Raw genomic sequence first — 18,211 nt, 5'->3', positions numbered from 1 at the left:
ATAGCAAAATTTAAAAAGCAAGCCTCAAACAAACTACATTAAAGCTGATGGTAAAGATCCAGCAGTAATGCTGCTGGTATCACTAAGTACATGGATTGTTTACAATTTAGACTAAATTCTGCCTTATGGAAGTTTAAAAATTAAAATAGTCCCACAAGGTTAGCCCAGACTGATTTCTCTCCTGTAACATAGCATAATATACCTTTGACAGACTGAGCTAACCTGTAATAGCAAGGCAGGTGTGTTCTACTCAGCTCCTTCATATGGAACACAAAATGGGGCTTTGGTGAGTTGAAAAGATGAGAAGATAAACAGCTTATCAAGTAAGCTTATTGAGACTTTCTTTCATGACCCCAAAACAAAGGCTCTCTGACCTTTTTCCTTCTGTTACTTTACCCACTTCAACATTTGCAAAAGACCTAAATTTCACCCTTCCCACTGGCACCTATCTAAAAGCTGAAATTCACACAGCCTGGATAAACACCTAAAATATACATAGTATAAAAAGATCAAAGGTCTCATCTGTCCTTTACATACAACCATTTCAGATTCATAATTACAGAAATCACATGCAAAAAAGCAAACAGACCAAAGCTCGTACTTTAGTAGATAAACATACACTTCAACTCTCTGATAACAAGCCACAACACTTACAGCCCAATTCCCCATTGCTACAAATGAGGTAGGGTGTCATTTTTCTATTCTCTGTGGTCCCAACAGATCATATGGGCACATTTTTCTTGCCTGAAAGTAAGTCTCAAGTCTCCCTCTCACTAGCCTTTTTTTTCCCTGGACTTAAATTTAGTTTTTTCAAATTTCATTATGCATCAGCATTCTTGCTGATTCTTCAAGTCAAATATCAAAGCCAGACACAGCTAAAGCTCCACTAATGCTGAGTAGCACACAATAACTACTCCTTGTATGTTCAACAGAACATTCCTATGTTTACATCTGAGCATGACTTTTCCCCTTTTTTCTGTTAAAACAGACTAAACTGACTTGCTAGTCTGACCTACAATGCTTTCAAAATTATTTCTGCAATGCTACTGCCTCATTAGTTTTGTATTAATGGGCTTGATTTCTGTGTCTTTGGTAAAAAGCATTGCATTTCAGTTAGTCTTGCTCATTTTGAACATTTTTCCAGTTTAGAGACAAGGACTATCTATAAATCATCTTGATAAAGCAACTGCAAGATCCAAATCTTGTACAGGGCATCCTGCTCATTACTGTCAGAACCCATTCATGTCCTCCTTGTAAGATGACTGAAAACTACTAGGCACTTTTTCTCAATGAGCTACATATTCACAGTGATTCCATTTAGAAAGTGCTTCATCTCCTAACGACCTCCTTTTCTCATTCAGTACAAAGAGAAGCTATCAAGGTGGTTCTCATTTTCTTGCAATAGCGGAACACTTAAAACAGAACAGGGAAATTAAATTTTTTATCCCTTGCCATCTTCCAACTCTCCAGTGGCAGAGCTAGGAAAAAAAACTATTCCACCTTCTGCAGCCAGCAGTACCACACGGCTGTGGGGCTCCGGAGACACACATTATAGTCCTGAAGCTCAAAGCTTTCCTTCTGCAGCAGCTGCTGCGTCCTGCAGCCCAGGGCACATCCCGGCCCGAGCGCCGTGACTCACTGCTCACTATCGACATCCCCACACAGCCTGGAGCTGCACTGCTCACACTCCGGCACCAGCCCCTCGGAAACAAACAAAGTTCTCCCTCACCAGGAATGTGGTATTTCTTGTATTTATCACGCCTCGCACTCTACTCCACCAAAGACTCTGTGGCATTACTAAAAACAAAACAAACACGTATGGCAGCCCGGAGCGTGACATTACATGACGAACTGCGTCTGCCCTGAAGACCTTCTGGGACGGAGAGGCCGGTTTCCGTGAGGTACACGCCAGACCACAGAGCCTCCGCCACCGGGGACTGCTCCGGGCTCTTTCCTCTCGGGAGAGCTGCGGCAAAACGCCCCGGCGAGGGCAGCGAGCGCCGGGGAGCGTCGTCCGCCGAGCCGCCCCCTCCTCTCCCGGCCCCGCAGCCGTCTCCGAGGGAAACCTGCCCCGAGCAGCTCCGCGGACGGAGCCCGGCCACAGCCGCCCGCTCCGAGCCCCCTCACAGCCCCGCCACCCTCCGCCCGCACCGCCGCCCCGAGCCCGCGGCCGCCCCCCGCTCACTTGAGGTGGTCCAAGGAGTGGATGCTGCGGGCGGCCTTCCCGTGCCCGCCGCCCACCCAGCTGCGGGAGCGGCCGAACATGCTGGCGGCGGAAGGCAGCTCCGGCCCGCGGACCCTACGGCCTCATAGCCCCGCCGGGCGGGCGGGCGAGCGGCGGGCGGGAACCGGCCCGGAGCCTCGGCGGCGGAACCGGCACGCAGAGCGCACGCGCGGCCAGGGCGCGCCGGAAAGCGCCGGCCCAGCCCCGCCTCCGACCCGCGGACTGCGAGTCCCAGGGAGAGCCGCGGGGGGCGGGGCTAAGCCCTCACACGGGCTGGGCGGGGCCTGCGCGGGGCGCGCTCTGGGGTCGGCTCGCTTGGAGAACCTGAGAAAGTAAACGGAACCCGAACCAGAAAAAAAAAAAAACAAAACATTAAATGTGTGAGTGCACCTCCTGAATGCGTTGCAATTTGTGGTAAAACTTGGCCCTTGGTATTCCTTGTTCGGCTTCCATAACCCAAACGAAGCTGTGGGGGGGGGGGTCAGCTCCTGCGCTGCAAGACGCAGCGTCAGAAATTGAACTGCTGGCATTCCCTCTGCTGAGGTTTTTCCAGTCAGGATTTTGAATCGGCTTAAAAATTAAGGAAGAACAAAATGAAGGGGACCCTTGACTGTCTTGACCTAGTTTTAGATTTTTAATTTTGTTTTTGCTTTAGCCAGAGAAATAAACTAAATTTATATAAACGTTGAAGAGTTTGTCAGCCAGTATCAAAAACGCACAGAGTTTAAAATCCCATCTTCGGTTATATTTTGGTATATGTAAAGCCTTGGTCAGCAAAGAAACACCTGCACGGCAGCCGAGAGGGGCCCGGGCCCGCAGTGCTGCTCCAGGAGGACCTCGGTCACAGCAGAGGTCATGAAACAACTTCCAGGGACGAAGGCACAGCCCAAACCTGCCCGCGCTGTCCCGCTCCGCAGGCTGCGGTTGCGGCAGAGCTCGGGCAGCAGGAGCGCGCAGCCGAGGGTCGCGCAGCGCAAGCCGCCCCTGTCCCCTGCAGCCCCCGTGCAGCCGCAGCGGGAGCCGAGTGCCGGCAACGCAGCGGAGGCGCCGGCGCCCGTCACGGCCGCCCCGCGCCAGCAGCAGCGCGGCGCTGGTAAACAACGGCGGCGTGCGGCGGGGCAGGCGCGGGGCGGGGAGCGAGGGGCGGGCGGGCAGCGCGGTCCTGCCGCGCAGGCCGGGCTCGCTGGAAGGTGCTCCGAGCCGACCTCCCAACGCGCCTGCGGGCTCCTTCCGCAAAGTTTGCGGGCGGCAGGAGGAGGTGGAGGGAACCGCGGCGGGACTGCAGTAGCCGTGCTGGAGATGCCGCTGAGCAGCCTCCTGCCAGCGGCGGGGCTGCGGCAGCGCCGCTGAACCCGCACTGGCAGCCCGCCCGCTCGCCGGGACCCTCTTCCTCCGGGGACTGAAGGGACCGAGCCGGCCGCTCCGCGCCCCTGCGTGGCTCGCTTATTCCCGGGCTCCGGATCCGGCTCCTCAGAGATTCTGCCCTTTGCTGCCACCGGGGCTGCGGCGTACAGTCCCGCCCCGCTCCCAGCTCCGCCGTTGCCGTCCGGCCCCCGCGCCAGCCGGGCGGGTCGGTGCCCGCTGCCCCCGCAGCCCCCACGGCTGCATGACCGCCGCGGTCTCCGCACGTCTGGATTCGGTGGAGTCCTGGGCCTTCCATGCGTTGCTGGTGCTGCCCTATATGTTTTACGTGGGCTTGTTCTTTGTCAATGTGCTGATCTTGTACTATGCCTTCCTGATGGAGTACATCGTCCTCAATGTGGGCATCGTTTTCCTGCCCGAGGATATGGACCAGGCTCTGGTGGATCTGGGGATGCTCTCCGACCCTGGCTCCGTGCTCTATGAGACGGACAGCGAGCTGGATGTCTTTGACGGGTACTTGGAGTGACGCCCCAGGGCGCTCCAAAGCGACTGCGCTCCGCCGCCGCCTGGCCCGGGGCAGGGGCCCGGCGTGCCCTCATGGCCGCAGCTCGGGGACCGCCGCGGGCCCGGGGTACCCTCGCTGCGTCGCGGCTCCTTCTGCGCAACATCTTCCCTTCCAAATGACACCCGCCCCGCCGGTGCAGGGGCCAGAGGGGCAGCCGGGAGCCGCTGCCGCCGGGCAGGCCCGCGGAGACGCAGCAGAGGGCTCGCTAGGGAAGTAAGTAATTCCTTGCTGTCCGGCCGGGCACAGCGCTCCCGGGGCAGCGGGCACAGCGCCGGGGACACGCTCCGCCGCAGCTCCCGGCACGGGCGAGCGCCGCGGGCAAAGGGCCGGGGCCGCCCACAGCGCTTCCCCCGCCCGGCAGCGCCCGGAGGCCGGCGGGCCCCGCTCCCTGTCCCCTGCGCGGCGGAGACAGCGACCCTCTCCCCTGGGACTCATCCTCCGAGCCACTGCAGCTGTGCTGCGGGGGGCTGCCTGTACAGCCGGGCAGCAACTTTGCTGATCCGGTCCTGAAAGCAGCCCTGAATCAAAACGAGCATCCCGGTTAATATTTATTACAATTCAGAGACCTTCCTCGAGCCAGAAATACCTCTCAATTTGCTGTCCTTTAAAACCACTCTTTTGGATAATGACAAACTACCCAGCTCACCATTTTAATTGTAGCACGAGGGTTTGCTTGATCAGTTTTTTTGGTTGGTTGGTTGGTGTTTTTGGTTTTTTTTTTTTTTTTTTTTGTTTTGTTTTGTTTTTTTTTTGTTGTTGTTTTTGTTTTCAGTGATTCTAAAACTCTGGAAATGTAAGGTTTTAGCATTTTAAAACACTGAAATGCATTTGGGAAGAAAAATCACTATTTCTAGCTAGGACTTTCTGTGCCAAACGTATGTTAATGAAAACATTCACAGTTTAAATTAAAATGTGTTAGCAAATCTGCCAGCAGATTTTTTTAGCAAAATATTGTCTGCAAATCTGAAAACCAGGATATCTTTATTTTTCTGTTTGAAATTATGGAAATAGGAAATTCAGTTATAAGGTTACAAGTATAAACTCGGTGACCACACTACACAAATACCAGTTAATATTAAACTATTTTAAGCAGTCTTCTAATTTAACAAACCCAAACAAACCTTTCCTGCAGTTCTGTCCTTCATACAGGTTAAAATTATCTCCTGAATATTTCTAGTCAGATTCTATGTAAAGCAATATTAGCTGATTTTGGTCAATAGTTTAGAAGGAAAAATTGGACATTTTTGGTGTTGGAGTAGCATTGATTGCACAAACACATCTGAACAAGGCTTGGCCAAAGGCATGTGGGAGCCTAAGGAGGGAGTGAACAGATTTTGTTGCTACTGAAGAAATCTCACTGCATATAGTCCCTGCAAATGGAAGTGTCTATGCCAACATTTGGTAGTCCATCCCAAGCAACTGGATTAGAATCATTTCTGCTAGAATAGAAAGTGTGGAGCAGAACAATCCTCCCCACAAAATACTATTGACTACTTTTGTGGTTGTCTTCTTCTTTTTCAGCTGGACAAATAATACACATGCTCTGTATTCCAGGAAAGAAATTCCTAAAAATTAATGGTAATTCAAGCAAAATTTTTAAAAACCATATCCATTTTCTTTCTCCAAATACCTTTCCCTAAACTCCAAATCATTGTGCTCCAATGCCATTTAGTAGAGGGATTAAAAATACTTTTTTTGAGTAACTTTTTTTCTATCTAGAATTTGTCTTGATGAGTTGTGTCTAGTTTTCAGGAAGACCTAAGAAGAACATCAGACACAATTTTCCTCAGTGGGTTTTTCCTACTATATGAATATATAATTTGACATGAGCACATTCAGTTCAGTGTAGATTATTTGGCTTCTTAAAATTTTTCTTCTTATTAATAAGATAAGCAGCTCTGGAAAGTTCTTGATATTCTAACTATAAAACCCTCCATATGCAGAAATCAAAATGCAGAGGATTTCTCAAAGCTCAGAAGTAAGGCTCCAGTTATACCCACCAAGAGCTAATGGAGTTCTGCACAGGTATCAGCTCCAGCCTTGATCTTTCATTTGGAAACTGTCAAGGTAGATGGTGGTTTTCACTGAGAATCAAATCACAAATGCCAAAAGTTAGATCTATTCTTAGGCAGGAAAAAATTTACTGTGTTCCATCTATTTATATATTTAATTATACTTACAGACATAGCAACCAGGCCACAAATTGCATAATTATTTAGCTACCAGGCAGACACAGCATTACCACCATGACGAGGGATTTGAGTTAATATCCTGTTACAGGTTTCTTCACTGTTCTGTGCCATTCCTCCTCACCAGTTCTGTAGTAGCAAAGCAGGCAGAAGAGGGCCCTAATTTGGAGCTGTGTTTTCTGCTTTGGGAGCAGCACTAAGGCCCTGAAAGGGAAGATTTAGATTCTTGTGGTGCCTTGCCTGCAGTGACCCGGTGTGAGTGTTAACCCCTGCCCTCCTGGCCTGGGAAGGTTTCCTACCTGCCCTGTTCCCTTGGACCCAGAAGTGCTGAGGATTCACAAGACACTGCAGGAAGAATGGGTCTGTTTTGCCAGCAGTGATGAAAAATATGTAGGCCTACTCTTTGCATTAAAGAGCAGGGTTCTTCTTGTGACTCACCAGTGATTTCTGAGAACAACCAAAGAGCTGATTATCCTGAGCTGAAACCTTGCAGCGTCCTCTGTGCCTGGGAGAGCGGTGCCTCGCACCCTGCGTGAGTGACGTGTGACAGGAAAACAGAGGGGGCAAATCCCAGGAGGCCCTTCTGCAGCATGTGGAAAGGCTAATTTAGATGTAAAAATAAAAGAACACATGGATCAGAACAGCTCTGTGCTCTCTGGCAGAAAACCCCTCACTTGAATAAACTCAATAGAAGCAAAATTACGTTCAAGTTTCTGAACAAAATTGGTGGCAGAGGTTGAAGGCAGACAGATAAGTAAGCAGCTGAAAAATGTTTCCTGGCCTAGTCAAATGAAGAAATTAATCTGTGTAAATGGAACAGAACTGAGCTTGTTTGTGTCATCTACTGTTTTCATGTGAGTGTGCCAAGTTACTTATTACATTTGAAGCCCCCTGGAATAAGGCCATATGACTAGTCTCATACTTTCATAAAATCAGATGTGACTCATCAGAAAGTACTCCTATCAGAAAGAAAATGGGCAAAAGTAACTAATAATGAAAACTGAATAAGAAATACTGAATTTATGTAATGTTGCAGTACATGCTTTACCTGTATTTTTTCATAAGATGAATTATGATGAGTGTCTTCAGTGAGCAGAATCCAGCACTCAAAAACCTGTGACTCAGCACTTCCAATGAATGCCAGCAGCTAAATTCTGAATAATAATAAAAAAAAGCTTAACTCCCCAGCTCATCAATGAGACAGCCACCCCCGTGCCTCTGTTCTGAAGCATGTCCTGCAAAGGACAGATCAGAAGAATGATGTCACTAGCACTGTCAGGATACATTTAAATGTATCAGAATCTACTTCCTGACTTCTTTCTTTCAGACTTTAAATAATAAAAATAATGAGCAGAGTAATTTGATACTTAATTTACCTTGCCATTTTTCACTATTTTCCCCTTTTGATAGAGGTTGCCAAGGTGATTTGTTGACTCCATGATACAGATCAATTGACTGTTTTATGAGTTACAGTAGCAACAGGATTATGAGTAATTGCTATGATTTTAGAACTGTGTTTTGAATTTTTAGCTGTTATTAAAATTAATAGAAGTCCAGTGTTCACTCACCTGACAGCTCTGCTTTAAAGAAATGTGTATTTAACAGGAATTCCATTCTAGATGGAAGGAAGACAAAATCAGCTGTCCATACAGACTCATTAACCACAGCCATGGACAGTTCTAAGTAATTTTCTACCAAATGTATTTATTTATATAATGTCAAGAGAGTAAGCAGATTTTAAGCAGATTTTTCAAAAAGTTTTCCAAATGTTGCTGTTAATAAGGTAAATTAAAATGAGGCACAGAAATTAGAAGTTCAATTTTTGATAGACATCGTTTAGGCCTGAGTCTTGCATGTGTTAAAAGCCTCAGCCACAAGTAATTTTAAAGAATAATTTTTTTAACAGTCTCTGATTCTTTCCTATAAAAATTAAGCTTTCTGTAATAAATGTGCTTCAATAGGTGGCAATAGCCAATTACCACTTTTAAGCTGTCAAAGGAATTAAGAAACAAATCCAATTTAATTCTTCATGTTTGTTTCCTCTGGAGGAGGGACAAAGTGACACTATAGTTCAGCTAATAACTATAAATCCTAAAATAGAAGAAAAAAATAATTTGTTTAGAGACATTTAGTCTCTAACTCTTTGCATTTGCCCCTCATAATGATCCTAGCTTATAAGGAGTACAACTATCCCAAAGGATTAAATATGCACAAGGTGCTAAATCTTTCCAGTTGCTCAGGGAAACTGTCTGACTGTCTTTCTTTTCGCAGTTGAATTTTATTACTTTGGCTACAGATCAGGAAAGAAAAAATAGCTGAATAGTTTGAATGATGCTCTCTGAAGACACAAGCATGTGTCTAATACATGTGATGAAAAGGGCAAAGACAAATAGGAGCCATGTATGGGAAATAATGGTGTAATGGAAAATGATGATGTGCACTGAGTGATGGATTGCTGAGGAAACTCCAGGTCAGTTCACAGACTTAAGGCTAAATACTCTTTTGCAGGGCCAGAAAGAAAGACCCAAGGGTTGCTCAGGCAGTGGAACCCAAATAGGCCACAAGAGCTGAAACACTGCTGCAGAAAGTGAGGAAACAGAAAACAGACAGTGTCAGCATGTGAAACAGTGTCACACCATGTGTCCTTTGCTTCAGCCTGCATTGTAAGGAACAGTAACTTCAAAGGCAGAATTTAAAAAGTGACTGAGCTGTTAATGTTAGTCATACTACAGCCATACTGTGCAGTGCTTGCAGGTATGTTCAAGGCTATTGAAAGTTCTAGTTCTGAGATTTAAAATATTTTAAAAAATATTTCCTACCTCTTCATTTTCCAGTTTTCTGAAATTTTTGAAGTTTTCTGTTAAAAAATAGGTTCTCATAAAATTTGAGGGGCAGATTTCTAATCTGAAAATTAGAAAGGCAGGCTTGAATATCCTGGCCAACTGTATAATTTACACCCCATTTAATATCTGCCACAACAAATTACAGTCTTGGACTAGCAGCCCTACAGCAGTGTTTGGAACTACCATTAGACAGCTTTACCCTTTGCTTTGGAGGCCCAAGACATTTTGCTGGGCTATTTTTAAGTCAGCCTAGAATCTGGTCTACAGTGCAGAATACTAACAACCACACTGAACTGTCTGCTGTAGATCAGTTTTTAGTTCCACATGGAAAGCAATCAGATAAACATTAAATGAGTAACCTGGTAGAGCTGCTGTTCCCCCTTTTCATGTCCTTATTTTAAGAGAAAGGATTTTGAGCAGATGTCTTCTGTTAGCAGGTACTGTAGCTGACAGACGTTTGTCAGAAATGCCTCACTGGACACAAAAGTGCTGCTTGTTTCTGACCTAGTATCTGCAGTAAGTGGCACACAGGAACATTGGAAGTGTTGTGATGAGTCAGACCACAATCTCACAGCCCTGTGATCCGCCTCTGGGAGAGCTCATGTCCCTGACCAAAATCTGCAGGCTCCTCTCTGTTCTTTCCAAGGCAGAATGCAGGATGTTGGATGGCACGTTGCTGCCCAGCCCTTTAGCAAATGTTTTCCAAACCCACCACCCTTTGCCCACTCTGTGTTATGAAATCCCTCTAGATTTCCTTCCTATCAGTACATCTGAATACTTGAAAGAGCTTGTTTTCTGCAGTCTCGGAGACTTCTCTGTTCATCCCCTTCTTTGAGTCAGTAATGGTGATGAATAAAAATTGGCCCCTGGTATACTCTTCTAATGAGTTCTTTGTCCCAAGCTTTATTCTTTGCTTCCAATCTTTAATTTGCTTTCAATCCATAAAAGAACCTTTCCCCCAGTCTTGTGTCAACCTGTTTGCCTTTGGCCTCCTGTAATGCCTGCGTTAATGACACCGTTGCTGTGTCTGTCCAAGCTCGTGCAGAACGTGTGACGTCGGATTTCATTCTTCATTCTGACCCAGAAAGGGGAAGGAAGGAGGAGCTGTCCATTCAGAGACTTGCTGCACACAACACAGAAATGTCCTGAGCTGCAGGCAGCCAGGGGACCTGCTCGTGGTCTTCTGTACCTCAACTCCTCCTCAACACAGACTCATGCCCAGTCATCCCCTCTCAGAGCTGCACCATTCTACACTATACTAATTAGCCATCTGTAAAATCACAAGAGCAGATGAATGCTGTCACTAGTGCCCAGCACCTTCGTAATCCACAGCTCTATTTATGGTTCTATTTAAAGGAGTCTTCTCAGCCTTGTATTCACCCCTGATTGCAAACAATCACCTCCTAATAGTAGCGTGATACTTTGACTCAGTCAAGGCAAATTAGATAAACTGGGATAAAGCAATATAACAGTAATTTATTCTTGGCAGTAAGACCAAGAAGTTACCCCAAAATGTTATTTAGCTCTGTAACTACTTACCAGTGGATCCAAAATAGTTGGAACAATTTGACTCTGAAGTAGAAGAGAAAGTGACCAGAATCAGAGACTACAGCAAATATAGGCAATACTGAATTAACATAATAATCCAAACAATATAAACACTCTAATGAACGGTATCTAGTCAAGATAATGTAGCCAGTTCAAACATCAGTTTTAATTAGTAGGTCTAACGATATCAAATCTGGATAAAATAGGTTATCCCACTGTATGTCACAGCTGTTTTTACTCTTAAGAATATCCCCTAGTAATTGATGTGATGCACTGTGGTTCACAGCTTACTCTCACACCCCCTCACACTGGTATCTTCATGGCTCTGTTAAAATTCCTAAGGACTGGTGTGTTCTTACATTAACAGAAACTGTGACACTGATTCTTCTGAAACGTTGTACAGGTCTTTACTTCTCAAATAATTATTACCCATAGTCACAAAAGGGTTTTATTTTAAATTTTTTTTCTAGTAAGTCAACAACATGGTTCTGTATGTCACATACTCAGTGACTTTTCTGTTTATTTTAGGTGTGGAGGGTTACTCTGTATTTGTGTTTTCTTTTAAACAGATTCATTAAACACCTGAAATGGATTATGACCAGGCTAATGGATCAAGTCCTGGAAAGAAACTGTACACTGAAATGTAGAGATGAAAATAAGGACAAGAGAACAAGAAGAAGAGTTGTCATCAGACCTTATCAGTTGTGACTTCTCTTCATGGTCTTTGCCTCTTGTGTGTGCACTTACTGCAGTGATTCATGCACCATACTGGGCTTCCATAGGTAATTCTGGGATGGACTGTATGAAAAAATAAGATAAACTATGTTCCATTGTAACAGAAAATCAAGATGTTACCCAGATTTGATAAACTTTTGAATGAATACCATGTCACCCAAATGGACACACTCTACATATAGCTTAAGCCAGTTTTACAATCACATGTTGAAAATTCTACCAGCCAGTAGTTCAAAAGCAGTGCTTTCTCAGGGGAAAATATGCAGGAGTGACTGAAGGAGGTTCTGTTCAGGGAGCATAATGGTAAGAACTGTGCTAGTAAGATATTTTATTTAAAATGAGAGTTTTAAAATAGATCAGAGAGTGAATTTTATATAAGTCAGGTGGATTCATTATTTAACACAGGATACTTTGCAGATTGCTTAAGCTCACGTTCCTATGTACAGATGTGAAAGCAATACAATAAAGACTGACCTTTTCCATGAAAAATTAAGCAGTTGTGTTGGAGTTGTTCTTCTTCAGTTTGAAAAGAAAATAACTGAAATATGCTTTCAAGGAAATTCCAATTTGCCTGCAGGTACCTGCAAGTAGTTCCAGATTGCTGAGATGGCCAGCAGGCAGGAAATCCTTCTCATGAACAGCTACTTAAAAAATCAGACCTGAACTGAAACATCAGGCACTGATGGGGGGGGGGGGGAGTAACTCACATGTTATTAGGGCAGACATTAGAGTGGTTTTGTTTTATTGTCATTATACTTTTTAGAAAAGTCTGATTTTTGTAACTGTGCAATTTTTAAATTGAGTTGATGTATCAAGAACATTTTGGATAAAGCAGAATGGAAAACAATTCTGCTGACACTCTCTGCATGATGTCTGTCCTCTGCAGTCTGTGTCTGCCATCTGCTCCAGTGTGGGCTCCCCACTGCAGACAGATGGTGTCAGGAGTCTCTTTCCAGCCAGTATGAGGGAACAAGAGGGTGATGGCTTAGATCCCCCATGGAACAATGACAAACTTGTGTCTCCTGATACTCCCGGTGTGTTGCATTCAAATAGCACGTTTTAGCTCCTAGGCAGTAGACATTAGCTCCCAGTTCCCAAAATTCTGTGCTCCAAACTCAATTTTCAGCTGCTCCTGCAAGAGGGGAAGAACTGACACTGAACCAAGCAGCATTTCTCCAAGACAGGTTTCATAGGTGCAGTTCAGGACCTTTAAACACTTACAAGTGTTTTGTTCCACACAATCCCTGGACAGTAATTCAGGAATGAAGTCACTTAGGCCACAATATTCTAACACATATATACATTTAGGAAAGACAAGTCCCTGTTTAGGTGCCTATAGAAAGAATAACCAAGTTTACAGACTTGTCAAGCTTGTGTTTATGTGCCCATTTGGTACTCACACAGTAAAGGCTGAATTTTGCTACTGCAGGGGGCATTCCTGCTGCCTCTATAATTATTAATTCATAGTGTTCACAGAGATGGCTTCACTAGTTTTTCAGGGTCCCACGTATGCCTTTTTAAGAACATGGTTCAGTTTGTCACTATTGGTACTTACTGCAGTACCTAGGAGTTTGTAATAAATTCTCTGTAGTGGGTTTGTGCCACACAGTGCGCAATAAAACAATACAAATTTCCCTGAGTCAGTCACTTTGGAGATTCTGAATCTTAGACCAAGATTTCTGATTTCTCAGAACAGCTCAGCTTCATGCATTTGAAGGATGGGGAGAGCGTTACAGGCTCTGACAACCATGGTAACACAGTCCTTGGCATTTTAGCAAGGCTTCTTTGACAACAAAAAGAGATGGACATAAAGAGAACAGCATTTTTCTCATCCTAAAAGATTTTTTTAGAACAGAGATTTGATCACAACAGCTTCTTAGAAGGTACCCAGTAAATACAGTTTCTATACACAAGGCACTCATTTGACAAAAACATTTTGGAGGAGCTTGATGCCATAAGAATATCTAGACTTTCAACCTGGATTAATTTTAGAACTTTTAACTGCAAAGATTGAGAAAGGATGAAAACCCCTTTTTTGCTTTTATTAACAGGTGGCCTCAGTCAGCATATTTGTATCTCCTGATCCTGAACTTACAATCTGTCAGTTGGCATTGCAAGAACTCGTTCCTGTTAAGAAAGAATTACTTCTCCATTTCCAGCCCACTGAACTGTTCAGTGGCAGCAGGACCATCCTGTCTCCCTCACACACAGTGCTTTCCATTAACCTGCAATATGAAGCCCCAAACCTGTTACTGTGGCAGAGCCAGCAGTTGCTGTGTGGTTTCACAGTGATTCCGAGAGAAAAATCAAAATAATTTTCAACAGGTACTAGAAGGTACTGTTAAACAGAATACTTACTTTTATTAATACTTTAAAAAAGATGTGTAAAGACAACCAAAACACTGTATCAAAATTTACAATCTGTAAATTATAAATATACATTCCCACTAACTCAGAGAACAGCAGTACACCCGACATGATTTTAGTAGTCCAGACAGCATCCTGTAACATTCAGCTGCCTGTGGAATATTTAGCACATTTTCAGACTCAGTCATGGTAAAGTGCAGCTGCCGAATATATCCCTAAAGGGGCATTTGTCATCCAAAGCTTAGTTAGGAGAGGTCAAGACAAGGGCTCACCACAGATGTGCATGGCTGGAGTGCTGCAGGCTAATGGGAATATCACACCAGATTTGCCTCAAACTACCTCCTATTCAAGCAGCTCCAAGAGGAGAGCATAAATAAGATTTTTATCCATGGCTCTGGCTAGAGTTTGGCTACCGAGAAGAACCATGCAGATAGTTAAGAAAAAGACCATATTCTAATTACAATCATATTCTCCACAGAGATTTTCCTCCTTGCCCTCTGTTCCTTTACATGTTATGTCGGATTCCCTGCTCTCAGAGACAACAAACAAACTTTCCTCTCTCCCTTCTTTCTTTAATTTGTCCACTCTCTTTAATTTGTCCACATCCCTGCTGTCAAGATTCTGCAGGCACTGAAACTTAAGCAGAGGAGTAGAACTTGCTGGAAAGAATATGAAGGTTGTGATTTTGAACTGTTTAAATCAGGGAATTTTTAAAGATCAAGAAACAGAGTATTTGAGAGGTTAGTTGAGAGATTCTAGTTTGCACAGATCCCTGGGTCAGTATTGTCAGTGCTTCCAAGCAGAAGAGATTTCAAAGAGGTTGTAGAACTAACCCTGAGCTAACTGTGAAATAAAGACTTCCCAATTTGTAGCATTTTGAGCATTCCTAGCTTTTCCCATCCCTTTCTGTTGTTCTGTCTCAGACTGTATCTGGACAGGAATCCAGAATGGTGCTCTTGACTTGACAATTGCCTCTGCACAATTTAAAGTTCTCTTCATGTTCACAGAGCAGAAATAAAAGAATAAAAGAGACAAGTGGTTTGCTGTTGCAGTCAGCAGGATGAATATTTGGCCCACACATGACTGAGACCAGCAGCATAGACATGTGCTTTGAAATGTGCTTTTGTCTGATTGCCTGGTTACTCATAACTCTGAACCAGAAGGCCACATAAACCACACACAGTAGTGATATCACTGTCAAATATAAAACTGGTGCTTGTAAACATTTATGCTGCCAGCTGCATTGAAGAAATTAAATACCAATCCAGGTATATGAATTTAGAGTTCTCATTTGAGACAAAGTAAAAACCTTCAAAGATTGTTTGAGGATGTGTGTGCAATAAACTGGCTATTTTTATCTACTTGGATTTCTGCAGTAATGTTAGAAGAATCCTTCACAGTTTTTCACATTCAATTCCTTACTTCTCATTACTTCTTTTTTTCCCCCAACCTTTTTGAAGGATTCTCTAACAAGTCATAGAAGATATGTTTCTATCACTTAAGGCAGCACTGATTATTAGCGAAGAAAAGAGCAACTTCTAGATTCACTGATTATTATGAAGAAAAGAGCACCTTCTAGATTCTTGTGGATAATCTTATCAGAACATTTTCTAGGGCTGATGACTCTTTTTTATGCTCCTCATCCTAGTGCTTCCAATGAGTCCATACAGACAGGCGAAATCTGTAACACTGAGCTTTGAAAGTCCAAAATCCTTAGATCAAATTTGATGGCAGTTACCACTGGCACCATGGAGAAAACAATCAGATTTGATCTGTCAGTGCTTCAGATGTTGCAGGTTGAGCAACTTTCAGTTTGTTCTTTGATGACTCGATGGTGGATTTTTATATTCACAATATCCTTGTGGTTCCTGGTCTCCTTTAATGGTGGTCACAGTATCCAGATGCTCTTTTCATCTTTGATGTTGCTTAACTTTTACTACTTAAGTAGAAATACAGTTGGGTCTTTGAATAGCATTTTAAAACTCTGTAATTCACCCAATTTAATCATCACTTAGAAACTGAAATGTGATTTTTTGCAACAAACATGAGAACCCTGATTGATAAAGCAGCAAGAAGACAGGAAAGCACAGAGGACACCCTCCCCTTTTCTTTATGACACCTGTGAAATGAGGAAAACAGAACATTAGATGCACACCCCTCAGATTAACCCTCATTTAGATTACAAAAATCATAGATTTAATGAGCTCTGTAAACAGACAACAGTGGCTGGTGGATACTGAATGTTTCAAGGCTGGGAGACAGGATCCAGAGTTCCTGCTGTTATTTATCCTCAGAGCTAATGCAGGTTTCCTCACAGTGATCATATTCCTAGTGTCTCTTTTCTCAAGAAGGTAGGGTTGTTCAACAGGACAAAGATTTAGTTCACTGTAGGCTAGTAAGGAACACCAGAATTTTTCACTGCTGCTGTAAAAAGCTGGTCTGTGAAGCTGCTGTGGCACCTGAACCTTCCACAACTGCAGCCATACAAACAACCCAGTCTACATCTGGAGATTACTGTACTGAGAGCAGGAGTCATGCACAAGCTTGGCTCACTGCATGGTCCAGGGAGCCACTGGCAGCTGCAGCTATCCCATGGCCAGGCCCATTCAAAGCATGGCTCATGCAGCTGGTGATCACACTGCAATTATTTTCCTGGCCATCTAAAGAAAGCTGGAGCACATTTGATATCTGGCTTGACTCTGGCATTTCATTCTTCACTAGGATAATTTAGCTGATGCAACATGCATAATTTTTTTTTTTTAAGAGCAAGAGAAATCACATAGCAGAAAACTGGGAACAGAAATCCTACACAAACTCCCCAACTTCCCATGCTGGCTGCAGCCCCTTCAGTCCAGGACCATCAAGGCATCAAATCCTGGTAATCATTGAGAAACCTATTAAATTCTTCACAATGCAATTACTTCAAGGATCCTTGAAACTGTGCAGGCAGGACCAATGAAGTAAAAGTGGCTGCCAGTGGCTAAACCACACAATGACACTGAGAGCTAGGAATGTAGGAAGGAGTGTTTTGCTCTGAGTACAGTACAGGTACAGCTGCATAGTCAGGCAAGCAGCTGTTGAGGATTTGTATTCAACAAATGAAAAGTGAAAGATCTTATTAAAAATCAACACAAAACAAGTTCTGAGGACTACAGAACTCATCTATTAAACATGAGAAGTACACAGAGCTTTAGTTTTCCACAAGAGAAAAGAAAAGGTAAGTAGGGTAGCTGCCAATCACTGAACTGGCTGGACTGGGAGTTCTAGAGGTCCATTTTTCTTAAAAAAGCACTTGCAGTCTGCTAGTGCAAGTGCCAGGGGGTGCAAGGTGAGAGCAGGGAAAGGGGACCTGATGTGACATTGATTTGTGCCACTCTAGGGCACCATCTCCAAACTTGCCCATGGACACAAGGCTGCTGTTACTGTGCCTGCTGCCAGTGAGCCTGGAATCAACAGCTCCCACAGAAACAAACCTGGTTGTCAGGCAGCCAAGGTTTGTTACCTTTATGGAATCTTCTGAATCTACACACTGATCCTGGAGTCCAGCTGTTGAAGGTATTCAAGAACTCCATAGGGAATGGTGGGATTCCACATCCTGTAAGGGCAAATTCAGAAAGGAAAGAGATTTTAAGAAGTGTAATTTGCTTCACCTTCTTTTGGTGTGTTTGATGTGTTTGTGGCTTTTTTGGTTGTTGCTGCTGTTGTTTTTTTCTTCTTTTTTTTTTAAGTTGTCCTTCCCTTTACTATCATGCTATGAAAGCATATAAGCTATGGAGCAAAGGAAAATGCATTTTGATTTAGAAAAAAAGCAGTTCAGTACTCCATAATCATATTGTTGACTCTGGTTATAGGACACAACTGCACTCCTATCTCTGTAATTGTTTTTAACCCTTCATCAAACTCCCTTCCTCTGAATGTGTACTGGTACCTTCAGTCTATTTAACCTCTAGTGATGGCTGCTCATTGTTTATCCCTCAAACGACTGGGAACTAATGCAGCTGAAACCAGAGACAACATTTTTTAACATCTCTGCTTTTGTATTTTGGTGATGTCTTTGTTTGTGCCTCTTTTAAATCTGACAGATGCAGAAGACAGCTTTAGCATGATTGCTAACCCAGTTTTACAGGATGAAGGCACAGCAAACAGCCTGTCAAAGAGACTTACACCAAGCTCTTCATATGGGGACATTTTCGTAGGCTGTCAGTCAGCTGCTGGGCTCCAACACCAGTTATTTTGTTATACTGAACACTGAGGAATAAAAACAACTTTGTTAATCCAAATCAAATAATGTAATCAAACATTTCATTCAAAATAAAAAATACTATATAGGTTAATCTGCAGATGGGATAAGAAAGAAAAAGGAGAAAACCCAAAATAG

At 43.8% G+C, this 18,211-nt stretch overlaps 3 protein-coding genes across 13 annotated transcripts in view; 1 reads left to right on the top strand and 2 right to left on the bottom strand.

Annotated features, from left to right (window-relative positions):
* The window catches only part of CLEC16A (C-type lectin domain containing 16A), a 142,904-nt gene extending 140,522 nt beyond the window's left edge, over positions 1 to 2,382 (bottom strand). For 6 of the 11 annotated variants that reach the window (XR_008439679.1, XR_008439681.1, XR_008439683.1 and 3 more), the window contains exon 1: positions 2,186 to 2,380. Coding sequence is in view for 6 of the 11 variants with exons in the window: in XM_053992499.1 (XP_053848474.1) it covers positions 2,186 to 2,265 (80 nt within the window). In the remaining 5 variants the exon portion in view is untranslated. Of the gene's footprint in view, positions 1 to 2,185 lie in introns of all 11 variants that reach the window. The other 5 variants (XM_053992503.1, XM_053992504.1, XM_053992501.1 and 2 more) reach the window with 2 other exon arrangements.
* A 1,153-nt stretch (positions 2,383 to 3,535) lies between these two features.
* Positions 3,536 to 11,959, top strand: DEXI (Dexi homolog). The gene is made up of 2 exons (XM_053992507.1): positions 3,536 to 4,364; positions 11,301 to 11,959. Exon 1 carries the CDS (start codon positions 3,831 to 3,833, stop codon positions 4,110 to 4,112), a length of 282 nt encoding a protein of 93 aa, XP_053848482.1. The 5' UTR covers positions 3,536 to 3,830; the 3' UTR covers positions 4,113 to 4,364; positions 11,301 to 11,959.
* A 1,914-nt stretch (positions 11,960 to 13,873) lies between these two features.
* The window catches only part of CIITA (class II major histocompatibility complex transactivator), a 37,609-nt gene continuing 33,271 nt past the window's right edge, over positions 13,874 to 18,211 (bottom strand). Inside the window, exons 20-22 of the mRNA XM_053991820.1 lie at positions 17,998 to 18,081; positions 17,336 to 17,428; positions 13,874 to 15,952 (exon numbers count right to left, since the gene is read on the bottom strand). Of these exons, the coding sequence (XP_053847795.1) occupies positions 17,356 to 17,428; positions 17,998 to 18,081 (157 nt within the window). The 3' untranslated portion in view covers positions 13,874 to 15,952; positions 17,336 to 17,355. The remainder of the gene's footprint in view (positions 15,953 to 17,335; positions 17,429 to 17,997; positions 18,082 to 18,211) is intronic.

The sequence above is a fragment of the Vidua macroura genome, chromosome 16, assembly GCF_024509145.1.
Source record: "Vidua macroura isolate BioBank_ID:100142 chromosome 16, ASM2450914v1, whole genome shotgun sequence".
Classification (NCBI taxonomy): domain Eukaryota; kingdom Metazoa; phylum Chordata; class Aves; order Passeriformes; family Viduidae; genus Vidua; species Vidua macroura.
The sequence above is the reverse complement of the archived record's forward strand: the minus strand, read 5'-3'. Positions and strand labels throughout refer to the sequence as shown.

Excerpts from the sequence above, each read along its gene's own strand:
- DEXI (XM_053992507.1), top strand. The coding sequence starts at position 3,831 with ATGACCGCCGCGGTCTCCGCACGTCTGGATTCGGTGGAGTCCTGGGCC.